General features: G+C 47.8%; 1 protein-coding gene across 1 annotated transcript in view; it reads right to left on the minus strand.

Annotated features, from left to right (window-relative positions):
* The window catches only part of LOC147109370 (factor associated with metabolism and energy-like), a 54,056-nt gene that overhangs the window by 12,627 nt on the left and 19,912 nt on the right, over positions 1 to 21,517 (minus strand). The window contains exons 4-5 of the mRNA XM_086003259.1: positions 17,289 to 17,384; positions 4,562 to 4,742 (exon numbers count right to left, since the gene is read on the minus strand). Of these exons, the coding sequence (XP_085859385.1) occupies positions 4,562 to 4,742; positions 17,289 to 17,384 (277 nt within the window). The remainder of the gene's footprint in view (positions 1 to 4,561; positions 4,743 to 17,288; positions 17,385 to 21,517) is intronic.

Genomic DNA, 21,517 nt, shown 5'->3' on the forward strand with positions numbered 1-21,517 from the left:
CCCTTGCTCGGGCTCTGTCTCTCTCCCGCTCGCTCGGCTCTACCGGCACTGGGTACACCCCGTTGACGGAGAACAGTTTCAGCCGCTGGACTGGCTCTCGCTCAGTCTCCCTTGCTCGGGCTCTGTCTCTCTCCCGCTCGCTCGGCTCTACCGGCGCTGGGTACACCCCGTTGACGGAGAACAGTTTCAGCCGCTGGACTGGCTCTCGCTCAGTCTCCCTTGGTCGGCTCTGCCTCTCCCGCTCGCTCGGCTCCCAATCGCGCCTCCCAGCCCTCTCGCAGTCCGGTGTTTCCCTCCCCGGCTGCGGCTGAGTTTATCTCTTCCCGCGCCTACGTTCCCGGTCGCAGCGCTTCGTGGCTTCGGTCGCTGCCCGGCCTTTTTCGCCGGTCGCGGTCTAGCTGTCTCACGACGCCGTTGCGCCCCCCAGCCTGTCTGTACCGTGGCTTCCTTGCTCCACGCTGCCCCAGTCTCAGCGCCTCTGGACCCGACTTCTGTCCGGCTCCTTTCCCCCTCGACCGTGGTCGAGTGCACCACCCTTATCCTCCGGTTATTCTTTTTTTACTTTCCCTTACTCACAGTCACCGTGGCCGCCTTGCTTCTCGTGCTGATCGGCTCACTCCTCACCGTGGCAGAAGGGACAGTCAGTGCCTGTTGCTGATGGAAGTCTTTGTCTCTAAATTCTTCCTCCTTTCTAGTTCTGCAGCCTCGAGTTTTCTCCCAGCAGAACGACGAGGGCGGTTGCCTCTTCTCGACGCTCGTTAACTGCTTCGGAAGTATTGTTGCCGCAGGGTACAATCGGACTCGTCGCCACTGTAAAGTCTGTGGGTTGTTTAGTTAATTAATACACAGACTACCAGAGTAACTTAAAACAGGACTTTACTATTCGAAGGTCAGGGCGAATCTGCCCAATAAATCCTGACACAACACTTATATACTGGTGTGGTCACCGTCGGTATTACAGTATACAGAAGCCAAACAAAGTAGTGCCACACCTAAAATAGTTCTCTTAAAGGTGAACGGTTACATACAATAGTTCTCTTAAAGGTAGACGGGTACATACACTGCAGAAGGAGAGGTCAAAAAGGTGATGACCTTACCATTGCTGTCCAGAACGGGGTCGGCATCTCCAGTGGCGACGGGGCCAATCAGCCGGCCTGCCACAATGCGCTGGACTCGCTGCTCCAGATCGCTGAGGTCTTTAAGGTGAGGCTGGCCTCCCCCGGTCTGTTGCTGCTGCCTCTTATTGTGTGCCAGCTTGCCCTGCAAGAGAAAGGATGGGCTCTGAGTACAGTGTGAAGCCCTGATTTTGGCTGCACTGCCTCCCATGGTCGAATAGCCCTTACAGTGTGAAGCCCTGATCTTGGCTGCACTGCCTCCCATGGTGGAATAGCCCTTACAGTGTGTAAAGTGGTGAATGTGCGTGTGAGTTTCATGAAAGGCCCATAGGTGTTGGATGAGGGCTGGCCATTGGGGCTTTCAGGACCCTTTGCCCATAAAGTGAGGTCCACATGCAGGGATGAAGAGGATACTGAAAAGGGTACTCACCCTGACAGCCTGAGTGAGGTCGTTGAACTTCTTCCTGCATTGCACAGGGGTCCTCGGTACCATGCTGCTGGAGGTCACTCTGTGAGCCACCTCCCTCCAAGCTTTGCGGTAGTCGGTGGGCAGCGGCCTCCTGCCACTGTCCGGAAACAGGATAGATCACCTGCGCTCCACTGCGCCAACCAGAACCTGCAGGGCCCCCTCACTGAACCGCTGCGCTCACTCCCTGGCCCTCTCCATGGTCCTAGGCGTTAGAATGTGGCAGCAGGTCTGTCCAGGCCGAGAATCAGGGCTCCAATGTGCAGGGCGTGGCTGCAATCCAAATCGACCCTCCCCCTTTAAGAGCTGACCGGCGCCAGCGTGTCTGCCTGCAATCACTAACTGGCCGCACCTGCGCTGCGCCCGCCCTCAGTGGTAGCGCCTCGCTTCTCCGGCTTAGCGCCTTAGGACAGTCGTGCAGCGCCTGCTTTAGCGCTCCAAGCACCTCTTGGGGTGAAGCAGGTGAATTTCGCTGAAGGTGGCGATAATTTAGCGCCCGCTCGACTATAACGCCCCAAACGTGGTGATACTGAATTTCTAGGCCATAGACCTTTAGAGTGCAGGTTGAAAAGATGATTAAAATGTCAAATGGGATTCTAGGTTTTATACATGGGGCACTGCATATACTGTAAAAGCAAATAAGTGATGCTGAATTTGTAAAAAAAAGACTGGTTAGGCCTCTGTTGGGAGTATGCATACAATTCTGGGCAATCCATTATAGGAAGGATATTAGAGTCATGGAAAGTGAATAACAAAGCAGAATGATACCAGGAATGAGAGGTTATTGTTATGAAAAAAGACTCAAATAATTGGGGATTTTCTCATTGGAACAGAAAAGATTAAAGGAGAAATCTAATTGAAAATTGCAAAACTGTGACAAGTTTTGCAATGATAAATAGTGAAAGACTATTTGCATGGGTTGACAAATTAGTAACAAGGGGATATACTCAGGATTATCACTCGAAAAATGAAGGGGGGAGTTAGAAAGATTTTTTTCCCACAGAGGGATATTAGAACACAGAATGCTTTACCACAACTGGCTACTGAGTCATTACTTAAAAGAAGATTGAATAAGCATTTGAAAATTAAGACTGTAAAAAGATGTGGCGTGCAGGCAGCAAAATGGGATTAGAATATGTAGATAACTCCAGTTGAAGAGCTAGCCCTAGCACACGCGCGATGGTCCAAATGGTCTCCTTCGGTGCAGTAATTTCTATAATTCAGATTCTTCAACATTTAATACAAAGTTCAAACAGAAACATGAATGATTCTGAGTCCATGTTAAGTCTCTCACACCACAAAACAACTTCTACCTTGATCTAAGGGTAATGAGCTCAGCCCAGCATTTCTCATTGCCTTTCTGCACAATATTTAGGGTGGTCAGCCATCTGGTTTTGAAGGAAACAGTTCTGTTTAGAGAAAGGCTATTTGGTAATTTTGAGGAATGAAAACCAAACAATAACGGCCCACTTTCTCATCCTAATGCCCTATTTGCACCAGATTATTTAGGCCAGCAAAGAAGAATAGCAGAGCTGGAGGTCATCTGGCTGCAGGATTCTTCCTTCTCTGACCTGGGATGACTACCCATTTACACCCAGTGCACCAACATTTCTGACAAATGAATTTGAACATGGAAATTCATCTAGGTTTGGCTATGTTCAAATGTAAGAAGTCACACAACACCAGGTTATAGTCCAACAGTTTTATTTGAAATCACAAGCTTTCGGAGCGCTGCTCCTTCGTCAGGTGAAGTGGAGAGATGCATAAAGACATAGCTTATATAGTCAGAGAATAATGCCAGATGATTACAGGTAATCTTTCTAACTGCCATTTATCACACCTCGGCAGAGAGATAATCACAGCGATCAAAGGTGTGAATGGTGTCCAAACAGGTTAGTCAGGAAAACATTACATCAAAGAACAATGAGGTGGGGTCACAAGGGGTCAAATGTTGCAGATGCTGGGGTCTGTATGAAAAACAAAAAACAGACAAAAAAACATTTTTTTTTTTTGCTGGAAATCACAGCAGGTCTGACCGCATCTGTGTAGAGAGAACAAGCCAACGACAACTCGAGTCTGGGTGACCCTACGTCAGGTGGGGTTACATGTAGCGTGACATGAACACAAGATCGCAGTTGAGGCCGTCTTCATGAGTGCGGAACTTGGCTATCAGTTTCTGCTCGACGGACCTGCTGTGATTTCCAGCAAAAAAAAAAATCTTTTTTTGTCTGTTTTTTGTTTTTCATACAGACCCCAGCATCTGCAACATTTGACCCCTTGTGACCCCACCTCATTGTTCTTTGATATAATGTTTTCCTGGCTAACCTGTTTGGACACCATTCACACCTTTGATCGCTGTGATTATCTCTCTGCCGAGGTGTGATAAATGGCAGTTAGAAAGATTACCTGTAATCATCTGGCATTATTCTCTGACTATATAAGCTGTGTCTATAGGCATCTCTCCACTTCACCTGACGAAGGAGCAGCGCTCCGAAAGCTTGTGATTTCAAATAAAACTGTTGGACTATAACCTGGTGTTGTGTGACTTCTTACATTTGTCCACCCCAGTCCAACTCTGGCATCTCCACACCATGGCTATGTTCAAATCATGTGGTTTTCAAAAAACTTGTGCTTGGGTGAGGAGAGTAAAATCAGCCCCAGCAAAAGACTGCACATGTGTGAGGAGATGTGTTTTGCATTCATGCGCAAGCAGATACATTTTATATGCACGCACAGCCTCTTTAAAAATGACCCACGTCATCCAGTTTTGGCATAGGAAAAGGGTGGAATATTAATACCAAATACCTTTTAAAAGAAATTTCTGCAAAATAAAACACTTCAGATGCATGACCTGAAAAATGTCAAGCACTCTAACTGTGGTAAGGTCTCACACCCTCTCTGTGGGAGGTAGGACTCAAAACTCATATGTGTAATAATTCATCAGTGCCTTTGTGTTCTTTCCAAAGGATAATTGACTTGCCATAATCTGTGTTGAATGTTTCATCACGTTCTATTGCTATATAGTACTGATCTTCTTGATTATTAGTTTGAGTTTTTTCTCTTGCTTTTTTGGCCCTGAGATCCTTTATTTTCTGTTTATTGTTTCGAGTCTCCAGATGAAGACTCTTCTTCAGTTCTGTCTGTTCCTGCAGATGAATTATCTGTTCAAAGAAACAAATAAAGCCATGACCAATAACTCCACTGGGTTATGAAAAAATAAATGCAATAAAACTTTGGACTGGAAACTGAATACAACCCTAGGCATAGATACAAAGTATGGCGACAAAGTTAATCAAAACTCTACTATTATGCTATATTGTTATATTTGAATTGGAATAGGTTGCATCAGCATTACTGCAGGGTTATAATCTATCTACATCTCAGTATCAATAGCAAGGTTAAAGATAGGCTGCTGTTGTATTTTTATTACTGTTATAGTTCTTGCTTTCCCTATATCCTATTTCTTTCTCAGGAATTCTGGATAAAACACTGATGGAGAATATGGTTCCAAACCTAAAGGAGGATAAAACTCCAGGTCCGGATGGCATATCACAGAATCACAGAAACCCCACAGTGCAGATAGAGGCCATTTTGGCCCATCGAGCCTGCACCGACACATATTCCACCCGATCCCCGTAACCCCTGCACCAACACATATCCCACCCTATCCCCGTAACCCCATGTATTTAATCCCCCTAACACTAAGGGTCAATTTATCATAGCCAATCAACCTAACCTGCACATCTTTGGACTGTGGGAGGAAACCGGAGCACCCGGAGAAAACCCACGCAAACACGGGGAGAATGTGCAAACTCCACACAGACAGTCACCCGAGGCCGGATTCGAACCCGGGTCCCTGGCGCTGTGAGGCAACAGTGCTAACCACTATGCCACCGTGCCGCCACGGATGCCCACGGATACTCAAGAAAACTAGAAAGGAGCTAGCAGAAGCACTACTTTATTTATATATATATATATAAAAGTTCCATAGAAGAGGGGAGAGTGCCAGAGGACTGGTGGACAGCTAATGTTGTTCCTATATACAAAAAGGGAGATAGAACAAAACCTGGGAACTATAGACCAGTGAGCTTAATGTCAGTAATAGGAAAGATACTGCAATCTATACTGAAAGAAGTGATAGAAGAGAATCTAGAGACAGAAAATATAATAAAAAATAGTCAGCATGGATTCCGAAAGGCTAAGTCATGCTTAACTAACCTGATAGAATTCTTTGAAGAGGTAACGAAAAGAGTAGCCAAGGGTAATGTAGTAGATGTCATACACTTAGATTTTCAAAAGGCCTTTGATAAGGTACCACACGGTAAGCTCATGACAAAGGTTAGGGCATGCGAAGTCAGGGGACAAATAGCTGAATGGATAGCAAATTGGTTAAAAAATAGAAAGCAGAGCGTAGGGGTAAAGGGTAGTGTTCCACAAGGATCAGTGCTGGGACCACTGTTATTCATAATTTACATTAATGATTTAGACTTGAGAGCAATAACTCAATATCAAAATTTGCAAGTGACACCAAACTGGGAGGTACAGCTAACACTGAGGAAGAATGCAACATAATAAAAGAAGACATTACAAAACTTGCAGACTGGGTAGTTAAGTGGCAAGTAAACTTTAACATAGATAAATGTGAGGTGATGCACTTTGGTAGGAAAACAGAAATATCACCTACACATTTGAAAATAAGAAACTGAATGGGGTAGAAGAGCAAAGGGATCTAGAGATACAGGTGAACAAATCATTAAAGCAGCATTACAGGTCAGCAAAACAATTCGGGTATAGAATTTAAAAGTAGTGAAGTTATGTTAAATTTGTATAGGACCCTGGTCCGGCTGCACTTAGAGTACTGTGCACAGTTCTGGGCTCCATGGTATAAAAAGACAATAGAAGCTCTGGAGAAAGTGCAAAAAAGATTTACAAGGATGGTACTAGAACTGAGAGATTACAGCTATCGGGAAAGATTGAATAGGTTGGGGCTTTTTTTTCTTTAGAAAAGGGAAGATTTAGAGGAGGTCAAATAGAGGTTTTTTAAAATTATGAATGGGTTGGACAGAGTAGATGTGGAGAGAATTTTTCCACTTGTGAGAGAATCCAAAACTAGGGGCTATAAATACAAGATAGTTGCTAATAAATCCAATAGGGAAATAAGGAGCAATTTCTTTACTCAGAGAGTGGTTAGAATGTGGAACTCGCTACCACAGGAAGTGGTGGAGGCAAATAGTTTAGATGCTTTCAAAAGGAAACTAGACGAGTACATGAGAGAAAAGGGAATAGAGAGATATGCTGAAATCTGAGATGAGGTAGATGGAATGGGAGGAGACCAGCACAGACTAGTTGGGCTGAATGGCCTGTTTCTGTGCTGTTTATTCTATGTGAAATCTGTTATAGGTTAATTTATGAAGTACTAGCTGAAGTGCCCGGCGGTGCCGAGGCTTTTTCGAGGGAATGTTGTTGTTGGAAGAGAGAGAGAGAGCGACTGGGGGGGAAGAGAGAGCGACTGGGGGGGAAGAGAGAGAGCGACTGGGGGGAAGAGAGAGAGCGACTGGGGGGGAAGAGAGAGCGCGACTGGGGGGGAAGAGAGAGCGCGACTGGGGGGGAGAGAGGGAGGGGGAGGGGGAGGGCGGGGAAGGGAGGGCGGGGGGGAGGGGAGGGGGGAGGAAGGGAGGGAGGAGGGGGAAGGGAGGGAGGGGAGGGGCGGGGGGGAGGGGGAGGGCAGGGAAGGGAGGGAGGGGGAGGGCGGGGAAGGGAGGGCGGGGGGGGTAAAAGGGGGGGAAGGGAGGGCGGGGGGCGCCCCCCCCGAGGGTCGCGGCCCCCCCCCCCCCCGAGGGTCGCACCCCCCCCCCCCCCGAGGTGAAGACCGCCGATTGCGCGCGCAGCAGGAGCTGAGACGCGGCGTGTCTCTCGGCCGGTGGGCCCGGTTGCCAGGGCAACCGTGACGCTGACCAAGCCAGAGAGAGAGACGCCGCGTCTCAGCTGCTCCTGCTGCGCGCGCGGCACCCCCCCCCCCCAAGGGTCGCGGCCCCCCCCCCCCCAGGTGAAGACCGCCGATTGCGGCTGTGCGAGACGTCCGGCGGGCCCGGTTGCCAAGGTAACGCTGGACGCTCAGCAAGCCCCGCCCCCCGGCCGAGCCAGAGACGTCTCAGCTCCTGCTGCGCGCGCACCCTAGCGGCGCTGGGCTGAGGCTCGGTCCTCCAGCCTTCGAGTGGGGCTGGGAGGTGCCTACCTCGGGCGTGGGTGCGGAGGAGACGCCGAGGCTTCTAGGCCTACCTGGAAAAACGGGAAAGGTAGGAAAATTAATGAGATTAGATAAGTTAATTACTTTCTAAATCATTTTTTTTAAAAACAATATGTGTTTTAAAAGCAACGTTTTTTTTTTAAGACGCAGAAAGCGGGAAAAAGAAAGGAAAAGTTTGGAATCAAGATGGCGGCGACTCACCTCGGTTCAGAACGATAAAGCCCGGCCACACGCGCACCGATTGGCCCGGCGGCACACGCCAGCAACCCGGCGTACGATTGGTCGAGCTCAAGGTCACTCTGTCGCTAATGAGCGGATAATGAGATGCTAATGAGCGGAACGTTGAAAGTTTTTGGATTACCGCGGGCGGGATTTTAGCCCGGCTGAAACGTAAATACGCTTAAAACCGTCTCGGAAGCGTAAGCTTTCTTTGGAGGTAACGCGCGCGTAGGTACGCCCTGTAACTTTCGAGTGCATACCCATAAGCACACGCGATGACAGACAGATAGACAGACAGAATGACAGACAGAATGACAGACAGAATGACAGACAGAATGACAGACAGAATGACAGAAGTACCGATTTATATATATAGATAAGGAAATCCGATTCAGTATGTTATTGATTTGTAGAATGGAACTGTTAACTAATACCTTCTTTATATTACAGAACTGTTTCAAGTAGAAGCAACTGTACAATATGCTGGGTCTTCCAATGCTGTGGAATCCACCATATTTACATTTCTGGGCATCAGCATCAAAGGACAAACAATTGCGGATAGAAAGTTTTCTGCATGAAAAGCTTATTTTTTGGTCAGCATGTCGTCCCCAATGTCTGATGAAGTTCCTCACATTGAAGCAAATTCAACCACTTTGCTAGCCTGTAAGGGTGGCTTGGCTGAGTGTTTAGTCTGCCTGTGAACAAGACAATCATGGTCACCACCATTACTTTCAGGAACGGCGGTGACCACCATTACTGACGGGAACGGTCGCACAGTGGTTATGTTACTGGACTAGTAATCCAGGGGCCTGGGCTAATGATCCAGAGACAAATTTGTTCAAACCAGAGTCAAGAGTTCAAATCCCACCACGGCAGCTGGAGAATTTAAATTCAGTTAATTAAATAAATCTGGAATAAAAAGCTAGTATCAGTAATGGTGATCATGAAACTATTGGATTATCGTTAAAAATCCATCTGGTTCACTAATGTCCTTTAGGGAAGGAAATCTGCGGTCCTTACCTGGTCTGGCCTATATGTGACTCCAAACACACAGCAATGTGGTCGACTCTTAACTGCCCTGTGAAATGGCCTAGCAAGCCACTCAGTTGTAACAAACCGCTACGAAAAACAATAATAAGAATAAAACTGACGGACCACCCGGCATCAACCTCGGCACCGGCTACGGACACGGCAACGGCACACCCAGCCCAGTCGACCCTGCAAAGTCCTCCTCACCAACATCTGGGGACTTGTGCCAAAATTGGGAGAGCTGTCCCACAGACTAGTCAAGCAACAGCCTGACAGTCATACTCACAGAATCATACCTTTCAGCCAATGTCCCAAACTCCTCCATCACCATCCCTGGGTATGTCCTGTCCCACCGGCAGGACAGACCCATCAGGGGTGGCGGCACAGTGGTATACAGTCAGGAAGGAGTGGCCTTGGGAGTCCTCAACATTGACTCCGGACGCCATGAAGTCTCATGGGCAAGGAAACCTCCTGCTGATTACCACCTACCGCCCTCCCGCAGCTGATGAATCAGTACTCCTCCATGTTGAACACCACATGGAAGAAGCACTGAGAGTAGCAAGGGCACAGAATGTGGGGGACTTCAATGTCCATCACCAAGAGTGGCTCGGTAGAACCTGAAGGACATAGCTGCCAGTCTGGGCCTGCGACAGGTGGTGAGAGAACCAACACGAGGGAAAAACCTACTTGACCACATCCTCATCAATCTACCTGTCGCAGATGCATCTGTCCATGACAGCATTGGTAGTAGTGACCACCGCACAGTCATTGTGGAGACGAAGTCCCGTCTTCACACTGGCAACACCCTCCATTGTGTTGTGTGGCGCTACCACCGTGCTAAATGGGATAGATTCGGAACAGATCTAGCAGCTCAAAATTGGGCATCCATGAGGTGCTGTGGCCATCAGCAGCAGCAGAATTGTATTCCACTGCAATCTGTAACCTCATGGCCTGGCATATCCCTCACTCTACCATTACCATCAAGCCAGAGGACCAACCCTGGTTCAATAAGGAGTGTACAAGAGCAAGCCAGGAGCAGCACCAGGCGTATCTAAAAATGAGGTGCCAACCTGGGGAAGCTGCAACACAGGACTACATGCATGCTAAAAAGTGAAAGCAGCATGTGACGGGGCTAAGCAATCCCACAATCAACGGATAAGATCAAAGCTCTGCAGTCCTACCACATCCAGTCATGAATGGTGGTGGAACATTAAACAACTAATGGGAGGAGGAGGCTCCATGAATATCCCCATCCTCAATGATGGTGGAGCCCAGCATGAGTGTAAAAGACAAGGCTGAAGTGTTTGCAACCATCTTCAGCCAGAAGTACCGAGTGGAAGATCCATATCGGCCTCCTCCCGAGGTCCCCACCATCACAGAAGCCAGTATTCAGCCAATTCGACACACTCCACGTGATATCAAGAAAGGGCTGAGTGCACTGGATACAGCAAAGGCTAGGGGCCCCGACAACATCCCGGCTGTCGTGCTGAAGATCTGTGCTCCAGAACTAGCCGCGCCTCTAGCCAAGCTGTTCCAGTACAGCTACAACACTGGCATCTATCCGACAATGTGGAAAACTGACCAGGTATGTCCTGTCCACAAAAAGCAGGACAAATCCAATCCGGCCAATTACTGCCCCATCAGTCTGCTCTCAATCATCAGCAAAGTGATGAAAGGTGTCATCGACAGTGCTATCAAGTGGCACTTACTCACCAATAACCTGCTCACTGATACCCAGTTTGGGTTCCACCAAGACTACTCGGCTCCAGACCTCATTACAGCCTTGGTCCAAACACGGACAAAGGAGCTGAACTCCAGAAGTAGGTGAGAGTGACTGCCCTTGACATCAAAGCAGCATTTGACCCAGTCTAGCACCAAGGAGCCCTAGTAAAACTGAAGTCAATGGGAATCGGGGAAAACTCTCCACTGGCTGGAGTCATACCTAGCATAAAGGAAGATGGTTGTGGTGATTGGAGGTCAATCATCACAGCCCCAGGACATCGCTGCAGAAGTTCCTCAGGGCAGTGTCTTAGGCCAACCATCTTCAGCTGTTTCATCAATGACCTTCCCTTCAACTTAAGGTCAGAAATGGGGATGTTCGCTGATGACTGCACAGTGTTCAGTGCCATTTGCAACTTCTCAGATAATGAAGCAGTCCATGCCCGCAAGCAATAAGACCTGGACGACATTCAGGCTTGGGCTGATAAGTGGCAGGTAACATTCGCGTCACACAAGTGCCGGGCAATGACTATCTCCAACAAGCGAGAGTCTAACCACCACCCCATGACATTCAACGGCATTGCCATCAACGAATCCCACACCATCAACATCCCGGGGACCACCATTGACCAGAAACTTAACTGGAGCAGCCACATAAATACTGTGGCAACAAAAGCAGGTCAGAGGCTAGGTATTCTGCGGCGAGTGTCTCACCTCCTTACTCCCCAAAGCCTTTCCACCATCTACAAGGCTCAAGTAAGGAGTGTGATGGAATACTCTCCACTTGCCTGGATGAGTGCAGCTCCAACAACACTCAAGAAGCTCAACACCATCCAGGACAAAGCAGCCCACTTGATTGGCACCCCATCCACCACCTTAAACATTCATTCCCTCCACCACCAGCGTACCGTGGCTGCAGTGTGTACCATCTACAAAATGCACTGCAGCAACCCACCAAGACTTCTTTGGCAGCACCTCCCAAACCCGCAACCTCTATCACCTAGAAAGACAAGGGCAGCAGGCGCATGGGAACACCACCACCTCCAAGTTCCCCTCCAAGTCACACACCATCCTGACTTGGAAATATATTGCCGTTCCTTCATTGTCACTGGGTCAAAATCCTGGAACTCCCTCCCTGACAGCACTGTGGGAGTACCTTCACCACACGGACTGCAACGATTCAAGAAGGCGGCTCACCACCAATTGCTCAAGGGCAATTAGGGATGGGCAATAAATGCTAAACTTGCCAGTGATGCCCAGATCCCATGAACGAATAAAAACATTTTTTTAATATTTGCTACCTTGCACACACCAAGGAAAATAAACCCTTGGTTCTTGGCACCTCCAGAATCTGCAATGCCACCCCCTTTACAGTGCTCCTGACTAAGCTGGAGCTCCCCTTGCAGGCAACACTGTAATATCAAGAGACCAATTGTACAGAGCTGCATTGGATTATATATATATGTATTTTGTTTTGTTTACATTTAATTATGTTGACAGCCAATTATAAATATACAAACATTTTGTAATCTCTTGAAAAGTTTGAAATAATTCATATTAAACTTTCTCACTGTTTTCAAAAATCACAGGCCTAGAAATTCGGTTGGCTTTGCGCCCAGTTTTCGCCCAAAGAGGGCTTTTGCGCCAATAGAGGAGTTCGCGCTGATATTCAGCGCTGTGGTAATGGCGGCGGTAGCCGGTAGCACTGCGCCGGCACCGATGACGTCATCGGTGTGCGCAGTGCCCCGGTTCCGCCCCGATGCCGGCCCGAATCCCATATTCAGTTGCCGCCACCTCCTCCGTGGCGGCCGCTACTTACATCCGGAGACCAGGGCCTTACTGCAGCCTTAGTGGGGCGCATAAAGGTGGGGGTGCGGCCGGCCGCTTTTTCGGCGGCCGCCTGCCCGCACCTCCTTCCCCGGCCTCCTCCACCACCCCCGCCGCGGCATTGCCAGCTGCTTTCCGCGAGCCCGGCACTTCTCCGTGGTGCCGGGCTCATTTGCCGGCACAATCCAGCGGCGATCTCCCCGTTGCAGGCACCTCCACCTTAAGAGAAGGAGGAGGCCTGCAGTACCGCAGCCTGCCGCACCGCATCGGGTGGCGCAGCGGCGCCTACAGCGCTGAAATTCAGTTTCAGCGCCCCAAGCGGGGGCGGCCACACCCTGGAATAGCACCCGGTTCCAACTTGGGGCGCAAAAACTGAATTTCTGACGGTCGCAAATGGCTCCCCGCCCAGCGCTAACTTTTGGGCGCAAACCAGCTGGCGGGCCCAAACTGAATTTCTAGGCCACAGTCTTTAAAGCACACTACATCATTGTCTTGTATCATAAAGGAGGCATCAAATGCAACATATTGGCCCAGAAATTCGGGTCGGGGGCTTCCCGCGGGTGTAAGCCCCCGACCTGCACTTACCTAGCGCGCTGGCCGTTGAGCTGTGAGCCTCCGTGGAATTCCGATCCTGGGCCTGCTCCAACTGCCGGTGCGCAGTGCTTGCGTATCCCAGGGGCGCAGTTAGTTCAATGCGTCCCCTGGGATCACGTGGGCCATGGGGAGCCAATCGGAGCAGGGAAATGCCCATTCATAAGTTTGACAGGAAGAGCTGTCAAAACTTAGAAATACTACGGGCCCCAAAACATCACTAAATCTTCAAATACATTTTTTTTTAATTCACATTTTTAAAATAAACTATAAATTACATGAAATAACTATTTTAAACAATAATTTAAATTTTTGAAAAAATAACTTTATTTTCTAACGGGGCTAAAAATAAACTTACCTTTCTTTAAAGTATTTAAAAATAATATACCTGTGGAAAAAATGTTTTAATTTTAATTAATTCACCACTTACCTTGTAAAAAGCAGGCCTTACGCCTGCTTTTTAAATGTGTAACTTCTGGAGACTTACCCTACCGGGAAAACCTGTAAAAAAAACGTAAGTTCGATGCGCACACGCAGCCTCTCCCGCGCATGCGTTCGAACTCTGAACCCCTTCTTTCAGGGGAACGGAAGTGCCGGTTTCCCGCGCATGCGCAGTGCATGCAGGAAACCGGCACTTCCATTGGGCCTACGGGTGAGTACCCCATGCGTACTCACCCGTGGAGACCCGAAGTTCTGGGCCATTAGAGGCCAGAATTGGCAGAGCACAGTGATCTAGGATTTATCGGGCTGGAGGAGATTAAAGAGATAGGGAAGGGCGAGGCCATGGAGGGATTTGAAAACAGGGATGAGAATTTTAAAATCAAGGCGTTGCTTAACTGGGAGCCAATGTAGTTCAGCGAGCACAGGGGAGATGGGTGAGCGGGACTTGGTGCAAGTTAGGACACGGGCAGCAGAGTTTTGGATGACCTCAAGTTTATGGAGGGTAGAACGAGAGAGGCCAGCCAGGTGTGCGTTTGAATAGTCAAGTCTAGAGGTAACAAATGTATTGGATGAGGGTTTCGGCAGCAGATAAGCTGAAGCAAGGGTGGAGACGGGCGATGTTACGGAGGTGGAAATGGGCGGTCTTAGTCAAGGAGAAATTATTACTATATATTTTGTATAAAACATGGTATCTAGCCTTTATGGGGTTGTATCTGCAATATGAGCTCCTAGTTTTGCCGTGAAGCTCAAAGTGAGTCCACTATAGGGTCACATGTGAGGGATAATTCCACAATCCAGCTCTCTTCAGCATTCATGTTGGGAAAGCCTACCTCTCAATTTTCAAGTACAGTATCCTATGCCATTTAGTAAAAGTCACAGGGGACTGGGATTGCATGTAAAAACTTGAAGCTTCAAGGGAATATTGTAATGCACTGATAGAGCAGTGAGCAGGATTTCCCTCAAGGTCTTCTTTTAGACTGTACTAACCTCCTAGCAGCCAAAATATGGCATGGTACAGAACAACTCAGGGCCTAAGGAAGCTAGCTTAAACAGAAGATAAAATAAATAATTGAAAACATCAAGTATTAAGTAACCTATACTTCCAGGGCTGCCCAAGTGCATCAGTCAATAAATTTACTAAGTGGTGCAGTACAAGCCATACAAAGCAGGGAGGTGTTAAATTTGATATCTGGTCTGTGCTGAATCATCTGATCTCAGCCATCCTCTCTGTAACCCGAAGATCCAACTGCCAGGCCTCTCCATAACTCTGAGATCCCCACCTTCTCCAGGTCTCAGATTTTCCCCAACCTCTCCAAGATCCCATTTCTTCTCCTTTCAAATCTCTCTCTCCATGCCTTTGAAATGACCTCTCACTGATCCTTCCTTTCCTCTGGCTTTTGACTCTTACTGTAATGTTTTATACTTTTTTGCTCCTTCACATCTACACTCCAATCTGTCTGACTTGCACAATTTCAGGAAATGAACAGTTCACATGGATAATTATTCACCCTTATAATAAAAGGTAAAATAATTGTAAAAAAACCCCAGCCCATTTCCCAGGGTCAGGGCATTTAACGATCTAGGGTGGACGTCAATGTGGCACCCATCTCAGAGGAGATGAGAAGGAACTCACTGCAGTGCCTTGCACGGTATAATTGAGCCCACAGACCCGGCCGAAGAGTTGGTTTTATTAATTAAAAATTGTTGGTTTTGGAAAATGTTGCTTTCACTAATGCAATCAATCATTCTGTGGTTGATTGTATAAAGGATTCCTGTCCATTTGTGAGTGGGTGTGAATACGCCCACCCCGCTTGACATAATTTTTGACTGGGCATAAAAAAGCAGCAGGACCTTGTGTTCCCACCCTATTGCATGCCCCACACACCCAGAATATTCCAGTTTCCCAGAGCAATGCCAGAGGAAATTCAGGGTCTATGTGTTAATTAATATATTGAAAAGACTGCAAGCAATCACATACTCTCTCTAATGCTTCTGTGTCAGGCTTATTTCTATGCTTAATTATAAACTATTTAATTGTAGGCCAGGCAAATCTATTCTGAACAAATTTCTTGCACTTCATTAGCTCATTCTAATTATGTGATTTGACTCCTTGTCCTAGTCCTCCCAGCTCTGACTGCTGCAGTGGAAGAACTCCCAAAGGTAAGTAAAACTTAAAATTTTGTAATAAAAATTAAGTTGCAGCATATTTTATTGTAGCTCTATGTTGCTCTGGATCCCCATAATATAACCTCAAGGTCTAATTTTTAAAAAAAACCATGCTCAACCACCCCTTTCCCTCCCTCTCGCCACCAATTTCCCTCCTGTCGATGCAGCCCACGGTCGCTTTTCATTTAATAAATCCAGCCATGCTTTTAACTTACTCAACATGGTCTGCACCCAATTCTCATTCACCCACCTGCTCTTATCCGCTAAACCACCTGCAGCTGCTCAGGCCTCTTATCCCATCTGAAGTCCCGCTGCTATCATCGGACCTCTCATCCAATCTGACCTTCGCACCAGTACTCAACACTACTACACACTGCCTGCAGCCTGGTAGATGTTCCCTACCATCATTCCTCTGTATCCTTGCTTTCATAAAAGGTAATACATATAATTCATTACATATCTTTACATAGCATAAAACAATGTATTGCCTAACTTACTATGAGTAACATCACTGGGTATGCACTAGCGATTACTTAAATTTGGGGTAGCTGACAAAAAAGATTCATTTACAAGCACTATACTTTTGTGGTACTCCTAAGATGATGACTCAATACAATTGAGAGAATTGGCCAAGCATCTTGGTTTCCATCTATTGCACTGTAAATATTTAGGGCTAGAAATTTGGTATCGCCCTGGTTGGGGCGCTAACTTTTGAGAAGTTGGAAGTTTAGCGCCAGACACTAATCAATCTCGCTGCCCGCTAAATTCAGTCTCAGTGCTCAAAGAATGCAAGGGAGCGCTAAATCAGGCGCTAATGGTGTAGTTGAGTGGCATTGGCTCCCAATGATAATGAATGAGGTGTTGTGCAATCGGGAGTGAGCAATGGTGAAGGCGCCTTCCAGCCATTAAAGGGGAGGGTCACTGGAGTCTTCGCACCAGCCCCCAATGATTCGGGGAGTGCAGAATGGCAATATGCTGTGGGATGAAATGCAAAGTCCTTTGACGGCCCGCAACACTCCGGGGACTAAGCAGCCTTTATTTGGCTGCAGATACATCCTGCGCTCTCTGCCACTCATAACTGACCTTTGGAATGGAAGTTCCTTGACAGCTGGGGCGCATCTCTAAGTAGCGCCCTGCCAGCCGCCAGCCAGCTGGTTCATGCCTCCGCTCCCTGGCGCTGTCTGCGCGAGGTGGTAAGGCAGGGGCGCTACTGAAGTTTGCAGATTGGGCACCCAGCGAGCGTTGCATGCTCACTGATGTCACGATCTGCATGGCGAAAGGTGCTGAGGCACTATGGGGCCGGCGAATTTGCTATGCAGCATGGGATTTGCCCCGCCGCGGCGCTGCTGCCTGAGCGCCCTGTTAGCACCCCCACCAGGCGCTAACTGGGGGTGCTAACATGCTGAATTTCACCCCCTTAATTACAAAGCCAGTCACATCAGCCATTTCACAGTTAATAAAAACTGACCTCTTGTTGCCTTTGTTTCTTTTCATATTGTATCTTCTGGATTTGCTGCCGTCTCCTGGAAAATTGCTTTGCAATTTCTGCTTGTATTTCTTGTGCCTTTGAGAAAAAGTGGAGGTTGTGATAATGCTGTCAAAATGTATTCAAGAAAACATTGAAAGCAGGGGATTAGGTGTAATAATTTCTGAAGATGGTGTTCATATAATTATAAAACACCTCAAGCTAAAAGGTTTTCTATTTGTAATATGATCCGCACAACTGTTACTGCCCCATCTCTTTAAAAAATGTGGTCCATCTTAATTTATCCATCCACAAAGATCCAAAAGTCCCCCCATTGAAGCATCCAATTGTTTCTTAAATGATTCCAAGGTTTTTGTGTCCAACAGTGTACCAGGAAGTCTATTCCACACGTTGATCCCTCTTTGTTATTGGTCAAATACGATCTTCCCTTTCTGAATCCATGTTGACTGCTTTTTACTAGGTTATCATTGTAGAAATAGTCCTCAAGCTTACTCTTGGAATTCGATTCCATTATTTTGCATGGCATGGAACTAAGACTAATGGGTCTGTAGTTGCCTGTGTCATGTTTTGTCAGCCCTTGTGAACCGCACTTGTGATTGAACAGTGGGAGTGTACTTACCAGGGCAAGTTCATCTATTGGTTTCTCTTATGTATAGAGCTCTACAGTTGGAAGAGATAGGTTTGTTAACTGTGCCCTGTTTGCTCTGGCTTCACTATGTCCATGGGATTGTGAAGATATGAATAAATGGCAAGCTGAGAAAGCATGCTTTCTTTTAAAAATTATCAAATTTGTCCACTGTTCTGTCACAAGTGCTATTTAATATACAGGTATTTCAGCCAACATGATGTGAGGGTAGGATTGTAATCGTCCTTGAACAAGGCCATTGATTTACTGTTCTCAGCGCCTTGGGACGTTTTACTACATTAAAGGTGCTATATAAATACAAGTTGCTGCTCATAGAAAAATGGATGGAATCATAGAATTTGATCTCGAAAACATTCGTGAAATCCTTGAATACCATGTCACATAAACAGAATTGAATCACTCATCACTAAAATCCAATGCTCCGGAGTGTAAATGGATGAAATGCAGTTCTCAATACACTGGTAAACATCCCAGAATTCCATGTAACAAAAATGGAATTAGATTTATAGCGGTCAATTTTTTGAGTATGAGCTGGTGCATGCAATGTTCCCAGCGGTGGTGTGTACCTTATGCAATAAATGTCAGTATTTTGAAAACAGTGACTACACTTCAAAAGTACTTCATTGGCTGTAAAACGCTTTGGGACGTTCTGACGTTATGAAAGGCGCTATATAAATGCAAGTCTTTCTTCTTTTAACTCCAACTTTAGAACACTATCCCACCCTACTGCAGCACTATTTCTATTTTCCAAATCAGCCATTCTTGCACATTCTCTGCATAAAACTGCTAAAGTGGTGCTTACTTATAGGTAATTCTGTGCCATGGGACCATATCCACTTGGAACTTTATTGTGACTGTCCCAATTTATTGCATGTAGGATCCTTAAAGCCTCAGAGAGGGGAGAACTTCATATCACCAAATTTGGATCTGGGTCCTTCTAATATGGTTTGTAACTGCAGGTACTTGCGTCATTTTCAAGCTTCCACTCTCAGTTCCTTGTACCTGTTTGCTCTTTCCAACATATGATAATTAGTCCTTTATGTTTTGTGTTATTTCAGAAAATTTCCTTGTGGATATTCTTTCTTACCTATTTATAACAGTCTGGTTCATTTTTTTAAACTGTTCAAGGGAAAGATTTAATTGTCTTTCAACATGGCATGAATTAGATGAGATGACATCCACTGATGCAACTATAAAGAACTTTGGGGGGAAAATTCAGTAGCTTAGCACCTCCCGTTAGCGCCTGCAGATGGCAGTAATGGGGCGCTGATGCAGCCGTGCCGGGGTGAGGTGAATCCAGCACTGCACGGCAAATCCGCCCCCCCCCCCTCATTGTGCCACCGGTACAAGGTACCGCCGGGGACTTCAACACCAGGCAGATCATGACGTCAGTGCAATGCTCACTGGGCGCCCAATCTGGAAAATTAATTGTTGCCACTTACCTTAGCGCCTCGACCAGACAGCGACAGGGGGAGCTGGCATGCAGTTGTAGGAAGCCGGCTCCAGTGATGTTATTTGAAGCCATCAGCATTAATCACTTGCAGCTGTCAGGGAAGGTTAGTTTCAGTGGTTTTTTGTCAGTTTCACTCAGTGGAACAGTTTGTATGAGTAATTTCAAGCTTCTTTTATATCAGCAGTCTTCTGGCAAGTTCAAAGTAGCTAGATTTATTGTTCAAAGATTCAAACTGCTACACTTGGCAACATTAATGGGGGCTGTACTGGCATGCCACCTCGCCCTCCAGGATCTACGGCGGAGGGAGCGTAGGCAGCGAGAAATACGGGAACATGTGTACAGAGGGATGAGGAGGAACATCAGGGCTTTCACCAGGAGGCCTTACCCTTGGAGGGTATTGTGGTAAACCACTGTTATTGTTGTTCACCGTTGTTGTTGTTGTTGCACACTGTTGTATCTATGCATGCCTCAGCTGGCTCCGCCCCTGGCTCCACCCACATGCCCAGGTATAAAGGTGACTGCTCTGCAGCCCCCTGCCTTCTTGGAAACCAGTCAACCACGAGAGGCATGCTCTGTTCTTTGTTAATAAAAGCCTTTTAGTTACTCTCCTAACTCCCCGTCTTTTATGAGTAATTGATAGCGCATCAATTTTATTAACAAAAACAAAATGTCGGCACCAAACGCTGAGCAGCAGGCGCTGCAGCAAAGGACGGCACCAAACGCTGAGCAGCAGGCGCTGCTGCATGCCCTCAGACCAACATGCCTGGACCTAGACCCTCAAGAGGCGGGTTCGTCTACCAAGTTCGCACAATGGCTGCGTTGCTTCGAAGCTTACCTGGAAGCCTCAGCCGTGACACTAGATGGAAACAAACTAAAAATCCTGGCCTCCAAGGTGGGCCACCAAGTCTACACGCTCATCCAGGACGCGACTACCTACGCGGCGGCTATCGATCTGCTAAAAGGACAATACACACGCCCGGTAAATACGGTTTATGCCAGACACCTCCCGAGATCCCGCAAACAGCAGTCCGGGGAATCAGTGGAGGCATTCCTACGGGCACTACAGATACTCGGCCGAGCCTGCGATTGTAAAGAGGTATCGGCCGCGACACACACGGAGGGACTTATCCGAGATGCTTTCGTTGCGGGCCTCAAGTCCGACTACTCCCGGCAGAGACTGCTGGAGAAGGGCGAAATCGACCTGAAGAAGGCAGTGTCCCTCGCGCTCTCGCTAGACGCGGCCCACCGGAATATGGACGCATTCTCCCCTAACCGCTTCGCACCGTGGACGCCGCAACCTTGGGTCATGGGACCGCCACCCCCGGCACCAACTGCTGCAGCGATGTCCAAGGGCCCGAAATGTTACTTTTGTGGCCAGGCAAAACACCCCAGAGCATGCTGCCCGGCGAAAAATGCTACCTGCTCTGGCTGCGGGAAGAAAGGACACTACGTCAGCGCCTGCAAAGGTAAAACCGCTAACGCCAGCAGCGCCGCGTGTGAACCGTGGGGGCAGCCATCTTGTCCGCCACCTTGGACACCTCCAGCCGTGTGGGGATCGGGATCATGGGCGCAGCCATTTTGTCCGCCATCTTGGACGCCTCCAACTCCAATCGCGGGTGACCCGGACTCAACCACCGCCTCGTCTGACGACCACAGCGACTCGCTCGACCATACGCTGGCCTCTGTGACGCTGGACCAATCTCTCCCTCACCAACTGTCCAGGTCCATGATGGACATTACGGTAAACGGCCGCGCCACTACCTGCCTTTTCGACAGCGGGAGCACGGAGAGCTTTATCCACCCCGACACGGTGCGCAGTTACTCTCTCCCGGTCCTGCCAACACGCCATCGGATCTCTATGGCTTCCAAATCCCATTCAGCAGACGTCGGTGGCTACTGTGTAGTGACCCTTTCAGTAAGGGGCACAGAATACAAAAATTTTAAACTTCTTGTCCTGCCCCATCTCTGCGCTGCCATTCTACTGGGGTTGGATTTTCAGTGCCACCTTAAAAGTGTCACATTAGCGTACGGCGGAACCCTCCCCCCACTCACAGTCCGCAGCCAGCAGCTTTTAAATCGCCCGCCGCGCACCATTTGCAGCCTCTCCACGCT

Source organism: Somniosus microcephalus, chromosome 12 (genome assembly GCF_052327205.1).
Source record: "Somniosus microcephalus isolate GS21.2 chromosome 12, FLI_Smic_1.0, whole genome shotgun sequence".
NCBI lineage: Eukaryota > Metazoa > Chordata > Chondrichthyes > Squaliformes > Somniosidae > Somniosus > Somniosus microcephalus.